Source organism: Pseudorca crassidens, chromosome 7 (genome assembly GCF_039906515.1).
Source record: "Pseudorca crassidens isolate mPseCra1 chromosome 7, mPseCra1.hap1, whole genome shotgun sequence".
Lineage (NCBI taxonomy): Eukaryota > Metazoa > Chordata > Mammalia > Artiodactyla > Delphinidae > Pseudorca > Pseudorca crassidens.
In genome coordinates this window covers 104,907,773-104,922,049 of record NC_090302.1, presented here as the reverse complement: position 1 = coordinate 104,922,049, position 14,277 = coordinate 104,907,773, and the positions used below count along the sequence as shown (strand labels likewise).

Below are 14,277 nucleotides of genomic sequence, written 5' to 3'. Positions count from 1 at the left end.
CCCCACGCCCTCCCTCTCCCTCTGCTGCATGTGTGGTACCACAGCAGGGGGAGCCAGAGTGTCAAGGGCCCGTCGTAACCTATCCACAGGGCCTGGGGGCTGGGCCAGGGGAGGAGGCAGACAGGTGAGAGCAACTCTGACGCATGGGGCACTCGAGGTGATGGCACAGCTGGGCGGGGTCGCGTCCTCTGGGCACACAGAGGGCAGTGGGAGGGGGTTGGGTTTTGGGGGCTGGGGACCAAGCAGAGCCAGAGATTGAGAAAGGGTCAGCTAAGAGGTGACAGGGACCCAAACACCAGCTTCACAGTTTTATTTGGGGCGGTTTCCTTCCCAATCCCTAAAGGCTGAGGCAGCTGCCACTCAAGAAGCTAGAACCAGCACTTCATTTCTCTCCCACCACCAGATGCTTCTCACCAGTCTGAGATGCACCTGAGTGATTCAAACACCTGGGAAAGGGTGACAGGCAGTGCATCGCACCTTGGTCTGGGATGCTGACTTCTAGTCCAGCCGAAAGAATGAGATGGGGGCCCCCTACGATAAGCGTTAAACCTACAACAACTCTTTACTAATTCCGACATCGACTACAAACTTGGGGCTGCTTTCCGGGCCTTGCACAGGGACACGTCCTCCTTCCTGTCCCATGAGCCCGGGTCTCCTTCCAAATAAGTCAGTTTCTCACAGTCCCCACCCTTCATCCTCATGGTCCCCATCTGTTCCAAGCTGAACTGTGTCTCTCCCAAATTCCTATGAAGTCCTAACTCCTAGTACCTCAGAACGTGACTGTATTTGGAGGTAAGGTCTTTAAAGAGGTAATTAAAGTAAAATGAGGTAATCAGGGTGGGCCTGATCCAATGTGACTGGTGTCCTGATAAGAAGAGGAAATCTGGACAGGGACACACACATACAGAGGAAATGCCATGGTGAAGACACAGTAAGAAGAGGGCCATGTACAAAGCAAGGAGAACCGCTTTAGAAGAAACCAACTGTGTAGACACCTCGATCTCGGATTTCTGGCCCCTAGAACAGTGAGATAATACATTTTGCTGTTTAAGCCCCCCAGGCTGTGGCACTGGGTTATGGCAGCCCTAGCTGACTAATGTACCATCTAAATCATCTTTATCTCTCAAGATCAAGGTTACTTCAAACTAATTCAAGACACTGTGGTTCAATTCAAGCCAGAGGAAGCTCTTTAGCTGTCCACACTCTGGGCTGTGGCAGTGGGGCTCTGGCCTCAGTGGAGGGTGTGATACCCAAGCATCTTGTCATGATGTTGCCGGAGGCGCCTGGTGTCTTACTGAATGAGTCAGATTATTGCTTGAATCAAGAAGTTCCTCTTCCAAGGCACCATCTTACTAATTAAAATCATTCTTGGAGAAGAGTTACTCGCCAAATCAAAACTGGGATGGCTGTGACCCTCGCTGGCAATGGTACCTCCTATGAGCAGCAGACGGGCTAGGGCTGGATGAGGGATGAGATGAGATGCTCTCGTGCTCTTTGTCAATTAATCTGATCTATTCTTCTCTCTTTGGAGTGTTAGGAAACATCTTTTATCCTCTTTGGAATTGCCCAGACATAGCTGGGCATCGGGGTCCAGGGCCCATGAACAGAGGAGCAGGTACCCTCCACAGATGAGGGCAGCTATGGGGGGTGCAGCCAGGCCAGATGCTGCTGTTTCAGTGAATCCAGTGAAAGGAGGCAGCCACACCCATCACACATCATCCAAACCCCAGTGGGCATCTTTGAAAGGCATCTTGAGCTGTGGCACATGGGTGACACCTAGAAACCTTGCACACCTCTCAAAGGATGCTTGGGGCCTGATGCAGGGCTTTTAGGCTCTGCCACTCTCTGTAATCACAGATGTCACTCCTTAGCAGAGATATCAAATCCCTGGCAGGAGGCCAGGAGCTGTCACCACCAAGAGGTGGGTTTCACCAGCCTCTCAGCCAGAGAATTGAGAGGAAGCGGCTCCAAAATAGAGTTCAGCCCCCATTTCCCAATTTCAGAGAAGCAGGGAGCCCCACGCGCCAGCCCCACCCCCCAATCCCCTTATCACCCCAAATACACACACAGAGAAATGCATCGTCAGCCGGGAAGGACCAGCCCCGCTCTGGCGCCAGCTTCACCTGAACCCATCGGTGAACTCACTTCTCATTAAAGCCACAGAAGATTCAAGGGGACAGAGATAAGTCCGATCAATGGGAAGAAGGAACGAGGAAGGCAAAAGAAGAACAAAACCTTGCTGGGATCATTGCTCACAGGGCCCCAGACTTACTGGTTCCTGGAAGTAGAGCTGGTAATCAAAGGCAGAATTGGCTTTGATTCTCTCCATTGGGGACACTTTGGGATTTGCTGGTATGAAGGGAGTATTCAAGCTGGCCACTGCCCTGTAGAAAGAAGAGGTGTCAAGACACAGACCCCATAAGAAGACAGTCTGTAAGGACCAGAAAGGACCTCATGTGTCAGAACCCAAGCTCAGAGTGGGAGAGTGCTACACACAAGATCTCACACCAGCAGTGCAGGGAGAACGGGACCTGAAACCATACTTCTTGACTCTCCAGCCCAGTGTGTGTGTTTTGTTTTGTTTTTTTTTGCCACTAAACTGCAGTATTTCTCACCTACTTGCCTTCAACAAAGACACACGCACGTTACGTGCAGTATATCCACCTTGATTACAATACGTGAACAGTACAATCTTTCTCTGGTTTGTAAAAACACAGTCATTTCTTCCTTCCTTCACTCACTGTTTCCTCTGTGTTGAGTGTAATTCCACGCCACATACTAGGGGAGAGAAAATATAAAACCAATACTCCAAGAGCTTATAGTCTAATAAGGAAGGCTAGTCAAATACACCCATGACTATATTATGAGATAGACTGCAAAATGAGGCATAGGAATTCCTACAAAATACCACAGGAATTCAAGGAGATAAAGGATTTCTAGGTTTGGGCATCATGGAAGACCTTATGGAAGAGATAGCATTTGAACTTGACTTTTACAGGTGGGGGAGAGGTGGGGAGGGGAACCAATACCTGCAAGGGAAACATCATGAGGTCGCCTGAGCCAGTTCTAGAATGAGGCAAAGCCTGGGGATGAGTTTGATGGAGCGAGGAGTCTACAGGGCCAGAAGCCAAGTGGTTAATGGGGCATCTTGGGAAATGAAGCCAGAAAGGCTCGTGGGACCGGGAACATGAAGGGCCCTGAGTCTGGACTTGAAGCTGCAGAAAACCAAGAAAGCCATGAGGGCTTCTGGGAAGAGGTGAGAGTGGATGGAAGCTGCAGTCAGGAAGTGATGTATCAAGCAGCGATCCATCACGTGGATGCACAAAGGGGGAGAAGCCAGCAGACGACTAGTCATCCTGAGGGGAAGAGGATGGCAGCAAAAGGAATAGAAGAGAGGGTGAATTGGAGAGACCACACAAAGGCAGAACTGATAGAAGTTAGCCAGGACTACATTGAGCCTGGCTGGTCGGCAAAGAATTCCGTATCCCATGCTTACCCTGTGGAAACTTGTTCCCAGAAAAGAAACAGATATATAAAATAGGAGCAATGGGATAATTAGGGCAAATAAAACAATCAGTGGAAGGACTGGTGAGGCTTAACCAGCACCAACCAACAGAAATATAATGCAAAATAAATAAATATATATATATATATATATATATAAAAAATGCAAGCCATATATATAATTAAAATTTTTCCAGTAGCCAAATTAAAACCAGTAAAAAGGAACATTTGAGATTAATTTTAAATATTATTTAATATTAATTAACTTAATATTAATTTTAAATTTAATGTTAATTTAATATTTAATCCAATATATCTAAAGTATTAATAATTTCAACATGTAATCAATATTAAGAATTCCTAATAAGATATTTTACATTCTTTCTTTCATACTAAGTCTTTGGAATCTGGAAGGTATTTTCTACTTACAGTAATCTCAATTCAAACTGGCCACATTTCAAAAGTTCAACAGCCACAATTAGACAGTGCAGGTTAGGGTATAAAATAAGTTATACTGATGTCTGTAAGTTCCTAATGCTACCACAGGGAACCTATTTTAAGCATTACTTAAATCACAAGTCAAGAAATTCTAGCTTTTACTAAATATTCTGAACAGAATGGGGTTTTCTTTTTAATCGCTTTGACATATCATTTATCCCATATATAAAAAAATCATCACTAAACGAGATGATAATATATAAATGCTGCTGCCAACTGCATTAAGATGAAGAAAAAGCTGAACCACAGCCTCCTTCTGGCAGCAGCGTCTCCAGGTGATTGTTAAAGAAAGGATATAAAACAAACAAGAGAATAGACCCTGATTTTAAATAGGTTCCCAAAGCTTATTTCAGTAGAAAGGCAAAACCAAGGATTCAAAGAAATATTCCACATTAAATGTGGGCTTTTTTTTTTTTCTTTCATTCATTGTCTGGCTAGAAAGGCAGAGATTTGTGCTGTTAGCAATATCCTTAAATAAAACATGCTCCCAGACCCAGAGATGCGGGGGGACAGCCCTGCGAGAGGGTCTCAGCTCCCTCCCGCCCTCCCAGAAAGGAGGTAACAGGGCTGCTTTGATGAGAGCAGACGTAGAATGAGCAACTACTCCAGAATCAACAGCAGGCAGGGTGGAAACAGCATAGGAGAAGAGGAACGGGAAACCAGAGCACGCCCGCATCTCGGATCTGACGTTACTCTGCACAAAACCTCATTTGGCTCACGTTAAATCTTTTAAAATTCTCACAGGAGAACTAGATTAAGTTTAATAAAACAACAACAAGTGGAGACCATATGTTGTTGCTCTATTTCTTTTTGTTCCCTTCAAGGAGCATCTAACGCAGCCTGCAGGGTAACTTTTTGGTGAACTTGATTCTTAAGAGCTTTCTTATCTCACTTTTGAATGACAGAGAGGACAGAGAGAGAAGCTAAAGAGATCAAAACAGCGTGCAAAAACTTTAAAAATACTTTAGGAAATGTGTGATTCTTTCTGGTCTTTGAGATCATCCAACCATTTGAGCTGGGCTTGAGCTGAACAAAGTTTCTCCAGCGTTTCCATTCCTATAAACTCAGCAAAATAAAAAGTAACTGGATTAGTTAGGGAAACACAGATGGCTGCTAAGGATGTTGTTTTAATTAATTTGCTAAGATCCGAGGCTGAAATGGGAGGTCAGACAGGCTTTAACTGCAGTTACCAGCTCAAATGGGGTGTGGCCACAAGGACCACCTGACTCTCCAGGTTCAAAACCCATCACCTGAAAGCTCCCACTTGTGCCCTGAAATGTCATTCTGAGAATGATTATGAGTGATGTGATGGCAATCATGACATATCATTCCAACCTGACATCTGTTTTACTGTATTTTGCAGGTTGAAGAGTCGGGTAGGAGTGACCATTACCACTTTGTGGTTGAAGATACCAGGGCCTAACGGGTGAAGTGATTTGTCACGTAGCCAGTTCAGGGTAAAAGTGAAAGCCACATTTTCTGACTCTGACCAGGGCTAAAGTGTCTCCTGGCACTCAGTTCTATGACTCTGACATCCCCTGCTGCCTCACTTCCTCCCCTCAAAGCCCACCCTCATTCTCCTGCATTCCCACTGGCTACACAGGCCCTGAATTATTCGTTGCATTACTGGTGATTGGGACAGGCCTTGTGCCCAAGACGTTAGCTCATTAACCCCTCCCTACTTATACACCAATGAGCTAAGGAGCTACGGTGTCACCTTCCCAGGTAATAACCTATTGTTTTCAAGAAGTTTTCTGGAATTCAAGACCTGAGGAAGGAGTCTAGGGAATTCAAGTCCAGTCTGACCCAAATTCTTGATGCCCGAGGCCTAATTACCTCACTCTCTTGGGGTAGAAAAGAGCCATATTCCACACCAGCATGCCACCCCAGTCGTGGCCAATGAACACAGCTTGAGCGATGCCCTAGGAGGACAAAGAAGGGGGCTGAGTGTGAGTAGCTTTCCGGGACAGGACAGGGGATGCTGAGAGCCGGAGGCCTGGGGGCTCCCCTTAGGCCTAACCGCAGCAGCTACGCCCAACACCCGCCCTCTTGAAGCCTGTGGTCCCATGCACGGGCCCCGCCGACCCTGCACACAAATAGCTGGCCTCTTAAATCTTCTCAGAAGACTGAGGCCATTGGCCATGAATTCCCTCTCTATCTTCCCACAAATCAAACTTTGTTTCACCTCCTTTCCTCCCTTCTGTCTTCACGTTAGAATGACACCGCCCCTGCCCTCCGTGCTCATCTTTCACTGAGTGGTTATTATTCTGTTCCCCATTCTTTCGGATCTTTTCTACACGCCTCAGAAGCATCCTTTACCTCCCAGTTTCTCCCTGCGCCTTCCTCTCCTCTGCTGCTGTAACCACGAGCGACCACAGCTCCCTTCGTGCAGGATCTTCTGTGTCACAGGCCCTTTATCTGGAATCCTCCCAGTAACCTTCGAACTCACATTTTACCAATGAAAAGATGGCTCACAGGGGGCGGGTGACTTGGCCAGGCTGCACGGATGGTAAATGGGGGAACCGCCATTCAGACCCAGGTCTCCTAACCTAAACTAGGGCTCCCTCCTCTATGCCACCCGCTGGGCGCTTTAGGGCCTCCGATCCGCCCCGGCCCCACCACCAGCTGGAAAGGAGCTGGAAAGGCGGTTCCTTGCCTCAGCTCTCTGCCACACTCCGTCTGCTGTGTTCTCCCGCTTTTCACAATGGTTTATATCAGGTGCCTCCCTAACGACCTTCCTAAGTCCCTCCAGTGGCTTCTTCCCTGCTACGCCCAAGTCCACTGAAACTTCTCTCTTTAAGGCTACTAATCACTAATAATTTTGTTCCCCTCTTGGTTCTCATTCTTCCGATTGTTCTGCAGTGTGAGTGAAAAAAATGCTGTCTGGCGTATCAGTAAACAAAGGATGTTGCAGCCACCAAGTCACTGCAGTCACCCCGCTGGTGAACCCTCGGGAACTCAGGATGGAGGCAAACAGGCTGCCCACTGCCAAGCCCTCAGTCATGCAGCCGCCCTCAATGGGGCACCCGGAGGGGATTCAGGATGGAGAAAAGCAGGATACCGGCCCCAGCTAGCAGAGGTGCATGTCGAAGGAATGATTTCTATGAGCCCAGACTCTTGCACCTTCCAATACAGAGAAAAATGCTAAATTCCTTAACTTGAGATACGTGGTTTTCTTTAATTAAGAGTAATCTTTTGATGCTCCGACTACCTAGACTTTGTTGCAGAAACTACTATATATCCTGCCTCCTCTCTTACCTCTCTGGAAGCAGTCTCAGAGCTATCTGAGATGCTGTATCGGGCTTACGTCCTCAGTTTGTCCACCAAATAAAACACACTTCTCAACCTTTAGGTTGTGCTTTTTTTTTTAGTCAACAGCAGCATGAGGCATTTCCTTTGAAACATTCTTCCCTGGGCTTCTGTGAAACTCTGCCTTCCAGACTCTTCTTGCTTCCCTGAGTCTACGACTCCCTCTCTACCTCTCACTTGGGACTATTCCATGGCTCAGCCTTCAGGCCTGTCGTTGGGGAGCTCATCTCCTCCAAAGGCTTCAGGCACCACCTCCAGGTGGCAAATGACCACCTCATCTGGTCACCCAGGTCATCCAGGTTGGCCCAGTCTCCTTCCCACATATCCTAGTCATGACTGGGCCGGGGACGGACACCTGACCCAGCTGGCCAGCAACCACAGAGACTCCCTCTCAACCATCAGAATAAGAGACGTTCCCAGCCAGTTGGAAATCTTCTAGAAAAAGTCAGGAGTGGGGCGGCCACACTGGGCCTTAGCTATCCCCATCACACTCAAAAGTTCCAAAGCCAGTTCCACAGGACTGAGAATCTGCAGAGGATGGGACATGACATTGTTACCGCACGTCCTACACCAGGCCCTGCTGTAGATCTGGAACTCCTTCGTCATCTCAGCCCCCCTGTACCGTCACTGTCCTGGCTGGGCCCTCTGCCCCCTCAGCCATGCTGCGGTGTCTCCCTTCTGCCACGTGACCTGACTGAAGGTGGCAGAGGATGTACCTGAGTCTCAGAAGAGTGTGTGTGCTCTGCGGCAGTGTATTCTCAGATGACCCCTGTTGATCGTTTTCATTGAGTTTGACATTCCAAACCATGTTAAACGAAGACATTCGATTTTAAATATGTCAAAAGGGATGGAAGTTTTAAGAAGCTGGGAAGTATTAGCCTATCGGATGTTTCCCAACCTTCTTCAGCTGGCACTAAGGCTCTTCATCTGGCTTAAAGCCAACAGAGACATTCTATCCCCTGGAAGATGCTTTTCGTGAAACAAGAACCAAACCAATCTCACCTCTATATTCTCCAAACCTGTCTTTATAATCCCTTCCGACCCACCACCCCACCTTCCCCCTCCCATACCACTCCCTTCAGGGCTCTAACAGCTGACACCTTCAAAGGTCACAGCTTTTCTTTAATTGCCCACTTCCAAACAGAATTCTCCAAAGAGATGAGTTCAAAATAATTACTTACCAACTTATCCAGGAAGGCGACCATGTCCTAAGAAAGAAAACACACACACAAAATCAGAACTGTATCCATCACCTCAGCGGCTTTGAGGTTAGAATTACTGTGTTTGCCTTGGTTACAGTCTGAATTGTGTCCCCCACCTTCCCCACCCCACCCCCCCGCGAAATTCATATGCTGAAGCCCAAACCCTAACCCCTGGTACTTCAGAATGTGACTCTATTTGGAGATAGGATCTTAAGTAAAGATGTGATTAAGTTAAATGGGGTCATTAGGGCGGGTCCTGATCCAATACAAGACAGAAGATTTGGACACAGACACATACAGAGGAAAGACAAGAACAACAAGAGAAGCCACCACAATGAGAAGCCTGTGCACCGCAACGAAGAGTAGCCCCTGCTCGCCACAACTAGAGGAAGCTGGCACGCAGCAACAAAGACCCAACTCAGCCAAAAATAAATAAATAAACTAATTAATTAATTAAAAAAAAAAGGCAACAACAGATATGTCCAGAGGGCCAGACTGCACGCCCCTCCTGGCAGCAGTGGCATGAGAGCAGAGTACGAACTGCAGTGGCTGGAGTCATGGCAGGACAGGAATTTAGAAAGTTTCTTCCCTTCTTTGGCCAAGTATTAGTTGAAAGAAGTGCAGCCAAACCTGTATCCAAAGGAAGCATTATGCTTCCAGAAAATACTCAAGGAAAAGTATTGCAAGCAACAGTAGTTGCTGTTGAATCAGGCTCTAAAGGAAAGGTTGGAGAGATTCAACTAGTTAGCATGAAAGTTGGAGATGAAGTTCTTTTCCCAGAATATGGATGAACCAAATTAGTTCTAGATGACATGGATTACTTCTTATTTAGAGATGGTGACATTCTTGGAAAATACATAGACTGAAATAAGTCACTACTGAAATGGCATCACTGAGGCTGCCCATTCCACTGAAGTTCTGAAATCTTTTCATCATGTAAATAATTTCCATGTTTCTCTTTTATAATAAACTAAGGGGGAAAAAAAAGCAAGCACAGATGACAGGTTCCATTGGTGAAATTACACACATATTTTTTTAGAAGGAGGCTCACAGTATTGGTGTAATTCACTTCAATCATTTATTTTCATCTTCCCCCCCAAAGAGAGGGGAACAATTATTGAATGGTGTCAGGAGGTCTTTTGAACCCTCTGTTATATGGACTGAATGTTTGTGTCCCCTCAAAATTCCTATGTTGAAGCCCTAATTCCCAGTGTGACTGTATTTGAAGACAGGGTCTTTACAGAAGTAATTACAGTTAAATGAGGTCATGAGGGTGTGGCCCTGACCTGAAAAGATTAGCGTTCTTATAAGAAGAGTCCCAGAGAGCCGGCTCTCTCTCCCTGCCATGTGAAGACAGTGAGAAGGTGGTCACCCGCAGGCCAGGAGAGGGTGCTCACCAGAACCTGACCCTGCTGGCACCCAGATCTCGGAACTGTGAGAAACACATTTCTGTTGTTTAAACCACCTGGTCTGTGGTGTCTTGTTATGTCAGCCCAAGCCGACTAATGTACACACTAATGGGGAATTTAGCTGAGGGTTTCCCAGAAATCCTATAATGTGCAAAGTGAGGTTCCCCATGAGGAACCAACAGACTGTCTGACGTAAGAGGGTCTCTAAGGGATGAAGGGTGCAGAATTGTGGTCCAGTTACAGTGGTTGAGGTGAGCTGGGACCCCCATCAGTGAGAGAAGCGATTAAGGAGGAATGGGGGAAATTAAATAGGTGCAGGGACGTCTTTACCTTCTCCTTCTAGGACCCCCAGCTGATGTTGTCCAAACCACTCCCTCAGCACTACAGTTTTATTCATAGCATCTCTCTGCTTTCTTCTTTCTTTATTATTCCTTTAACTTTGGGGTTCTCAGACTGGCTCCTCAGACTTGTCCGAGCACGGACAAGCTCCCCTTATGAGACATCAAGCCTGCATGTGGGGCCTGATGGGGTGCTCCAGGCAGAGATGTGACCCTCCTAGATGAAGGCTTTCTGTAATTTTAGCATAATCACTGGCATCGCCAGTTTTCTGGCCAAGCGGGAGGCTGTTTCTTCCTCTCGGTCCCTCCAGCCTTTGCTTTTGCTCCAGGGCTGATGGAGGTTTGGGTGACAGTCTCTCCTCACCTCAGCCTTGGCCTTCCCCTGCAAGCTCTAAGATGAGGGTCCCTCTCCCCGATGGTGCGTATGCCTATCTTAGAACAGGAATGCCTCTGCAGTCCCCAGTCCACACACTAACTCCCTAGGTCTGGCCAACAATGTGTTTACCACAATAAAGTGATTTTTTTAAATTCTCAGAAGGGAAAGGTGATATGGTGGGGTAGCTAAGAGCAGGAGCATGGGAGCTACTACAGGGTTTAAACCTGGCTCTACAAGCTGTTGACCTCAGGCAATTACTTAACCTCCCCGTGACTCAGTTTCCTCTTCCATCAAATACTTAGAAAAGTACTTGATATACAGTCAACAATGGCTATTATTTCAAAATACTTCGACTTTCAGAAAGAATTTGTACCCAAATGTTATGAAATGCTGCTTTCCTAGGATTTAAATGAACACCCACATTTCTGTCTTATATCAATGAAAACACAAGGATGGAGAAGAAGTTACAGATGTTACCCAAAAATCCTTCTTACGTTGCATAACACTTCCATGGAATACTCTTCTATTTCTGCAATTAAAAATAAAAGAAATACACTTAATTTGCATGTTTAAAAATTACCAGAAAACTAAAAGAGCCCCTTTGGCAAAAAAAAATATCTTATTAAATTCTTAGGTTGATATAGTCTGCTTGTTTATTTTTGTTGTTGTTGCCTGTGCTTTTGGTGTCATATCCATGAAACCATTGCTAATACCAACATCATGAAGCTTTTCCACTATGTTTTCATTTAGGAATTTTAGTGTCAGGTCTTCAGTTTAAGCCTGTAATCCACTTTGAGTTGTTTTTTGTGGATGGTGTAAGGTAAGGGTACAATTTCATTATCTTGCATATGGATATTCAGTTTTTACAACACTATTTGTTGAACAGACTGTCCTTTCCCCATTGAGTGGCCTTGGCACCCTTCTTGAAGGTTATCTGACCAGATACACAAGGATTCATTTCTGGACTCTCTATTCCATTGGCGTGTATGTCTGTCTTTATACCAATACCATACTGTATTGATTACTGTAGCCTTGTAATGTATTTTGAAATCAAGAAGTATGAGTCCTCCAGCTTTGTTCTTTCTTAAGATTGATTTGACTATTTGTAGTCTTTTGTGGATCCATATGAATTGTAGAATTGTTTTTTCTATTTTTGTAAAAAATGTCATTGGGATTTTGATAGGGATTGCATGGACTCTGTAGATTGCTTTGGGCAGTATGGACATTTTACCAATAATAGCAATTCCAGAAAAGAAAAAGAAAGAAAAACAGAGAAAACAGGAGAAAAAAATTTTCAAAGAAATAATTCAAGAAAATTTCCAAGAACTGAAAGTTAAATGTACCCAGAAAAGTAGATGAAAAAAGACCCATATCATAGCACAATATCATAACATTTTAGAACACAACAGATAAAGATCCTAAAAGTCTCAAGGGTAAGGAAAAAAGGTACCATGGCACTGGAATGCTATATAGCAACGAGGGAAGCTAGAAAATACTAGGACAAAGCCTTCATAATTTTAAGGGAAAATAATTTGTTACTTAAAATCTACTGCCAAATGAACTGAAATTTATATACAAATGATCTGAAATGTACATATATGCATTCCAAATCATTGCACTTGGCTTTAGAATTAATGTTATGTATAATCTTTGACAACAGTTAACATGTAAATTATGTTTTTATTTAAAAAAAAGAGTCATAATTAGGGTATGACCATAAGTCCCAGTTTGTCCAGGACAGTTTTAGTTTATGTGTTATTATTAATAGTTTCTCTTTTAATAGTGTTGTAGTTTGAATGATAAATTATATTACTAAGTAATGCCCAGGGGATTCAGGGAAGATTGCAGTATAGATAAATAAAAATAAACATTTAAATAATGAAATTAAAAAAAAAAAACCTTAGATGTCTTTCCTGAATATTTGGACTGAAGTCCTTCCTTTTGTCTAAAATGCTTCTGCATTGTTCAAGAGGCAGTGAGGACCAGCTGAGTCGACACCATGACATTTAGGGAACAACCATGGAAGCACATCTCTGTCATGACAGGCTGAGTGGCCTGGTGGTGGCCTCCTGAGTGACTGAGAGCCCCAGCCCACGTCAGCGGGCTTCAAACCCAACACAACAGGCCTGACGTGCATGCAGCCGAAGCAGCTCAGAAAAGGGGTGGTGAGCTGCTGCTTGGCTTGCTAAGCTGCTAAGAGCATCATTGACCACAGAAGGACCAGCGACTCTGCTGCACACCTCGCTGCTTCCCATCCCTGCCTCCACTCAGGGTTCTTAAAGGTTTGGGGCTGAGGATCCCTCTGAAACGGATAAAAACAATGGACTCCCCCCTCCCCAAGGAAAATGCTCATAGACCCACACATGTTCTCAAGGGTTCACAGGTCCCTGACACCCATCCTTGGACAGACTCCCACTGGGATCCACAGACGCTGGGTTAAGAATCTGGCCTATGAATTACCATATGATCTAGCGGTTCCACTTCTGGGTATATACCCCAAAGAACTGACAGGAGGGACTCAAAGAGATATTTGTACACCCATGTTCATAGCAGCAGTATTCACAGTAGCAACCCAAGTATCTATCGATGGATGAATGGATAAACAAACCGCGGTCTATACATACAACGGAATATTATTCATCCTTAAAAAGGAAGGAAATTGTGACATATGCTATAACATGGATGAACCTTGAAGACATTTTGCTAAGTGAAGTCAGTCAGTCACAAAAGGATAAATACTGTATGATCCACTTAGATGAGGTACCTAGACTAGTCAAATTTATAGAGTGAGAGAGCAGAAGGGTGCTTGCTGGGGGCTGAGGGGAGGGAGAATGGGGAGTTATTGTTTAATGGGTACAGAGTTTCAGTTCTCCAAGATAAAAATAGTTCTGGAGCAGGATGGTACCTCCTACATCCTATATCCTCAATGACTAGCAGGAGACCCCCTTGGGGCACAGGCCATTGGGTTTCTTGAATTCATTCAGAGTATGAGGAGGAGAGACCTCTGGGGCCCAAAGTGCACAGACACAGACACTGCAGGAGCTGGGAAGGGAGGGGGAAGTCAGACCCCTAGAAGGGCTGCCTGCTCTGACCTGGGACCAGGGGAAGACAGTGCAGTTGGAGAACTCAGACAGTCAGAAGGCATGACCAACACCGACATCTGTAAAACAGCTAACCCACCAGAAGGAGCAGATGACTCTCCGTAGCCTTTCATGTCCACCGCTAGTACCCGGAAGCCCGCCTGGGCCAGAGCAGGGATCTGGAAAAGAAACAATTCAGACCCTCTCCAGTGTGGGCTCATCAGTGTTTTGCTGACGTCACCTCTTTGCTTCCTTCTATCTCCCTGTTATTGTAAATGGTTCAATTCAAAGTGCCACGTGGCACTACCTGTTGTCCTCACCATGGGGCTGGAATGAGCCCACCCGGCTGCCATGGATGGTCGTAGGGTTTGTGCCCTGCACCTAATGCCACACCTGACAGAGCACCTTTCCTAGCAAAGACCTTGCAGATTTCTATAGTCATTACAGAGATGTCCCAGCAGGTGGCATAAAGCATCTTGAGGAAGTATGTTTTTTTTAATCTGCAAAGGTGGCATATAGGCTAGCACAGGTCTGAGCTCTGGAGCAATCTCCGGCCCCAAT

At 45.6% G+C, this 14,277-nt stretch overlaps 1 protein-coding gene and 1 pseudogene across 9 annotated transcripts in view; one reads left to right on the top strand and one right to left on the bottom strand.

Annotated features, from left to right (window-relative positions):
• EPHX2 (epoxide hydrolase 2) overlaps nucleotides 1–14,277 on the bottom strand; it is a 67,395-nt gene that overhangs the window by 26,067 nt on the left and 27,051 nt on the right. For 4 of the 9 annotated variants that reach the window (XR_010945168.1, XM_067745231.1, XM_067745230.1 and 1 more), the window contains exons 8-12: nucleotides 13,817–13,895; nucleotides 11,131–11,165; nucleotides 8,493–8,519; nucleotides 5,839–5,924; nucleotides 2,273–2,384 (exon numbers count right to left, since the gene is read on the bottom strand). Coding sequence is in view for 5 of the 9 variants with exons in the window: in XM_067745231.1 (XP_067601332.1) it covers nucleotides 2,273–2,384; nucleotides 5,839–5,924; nucleotides 8,493–8,519; nucleotides 11,131–11,165; nucleotides 13,817–13,895 (339 nt within the window). In the remaining 4 variants the exon portion in view is untranslated. Of the gene's footprint in view, nucleotides 1–2,272; nucleotides 2,385–3,029; nucleotides 3,113–4,965; nucleotides 5,059–5,838; nucleotides 5,925–6,321; nucleotides 6,501–8,492; nucleotides 8,520–11,130; nucleotides 11,166–13,816; nucleotides 13,896–14,277 lie in introns of those variants that run through there. The other 5 variants (XR_010945170.1, XR_010945169.1, XM_067745233.1 and 2 more) reach the window with 4 other exon arrangements.
• LOC137228168 (10 kDa heat shock protein, mitochondrial pseudogene) lies at nucleotides 9,071–9,399 on the top strand (annotated as a pseudogene).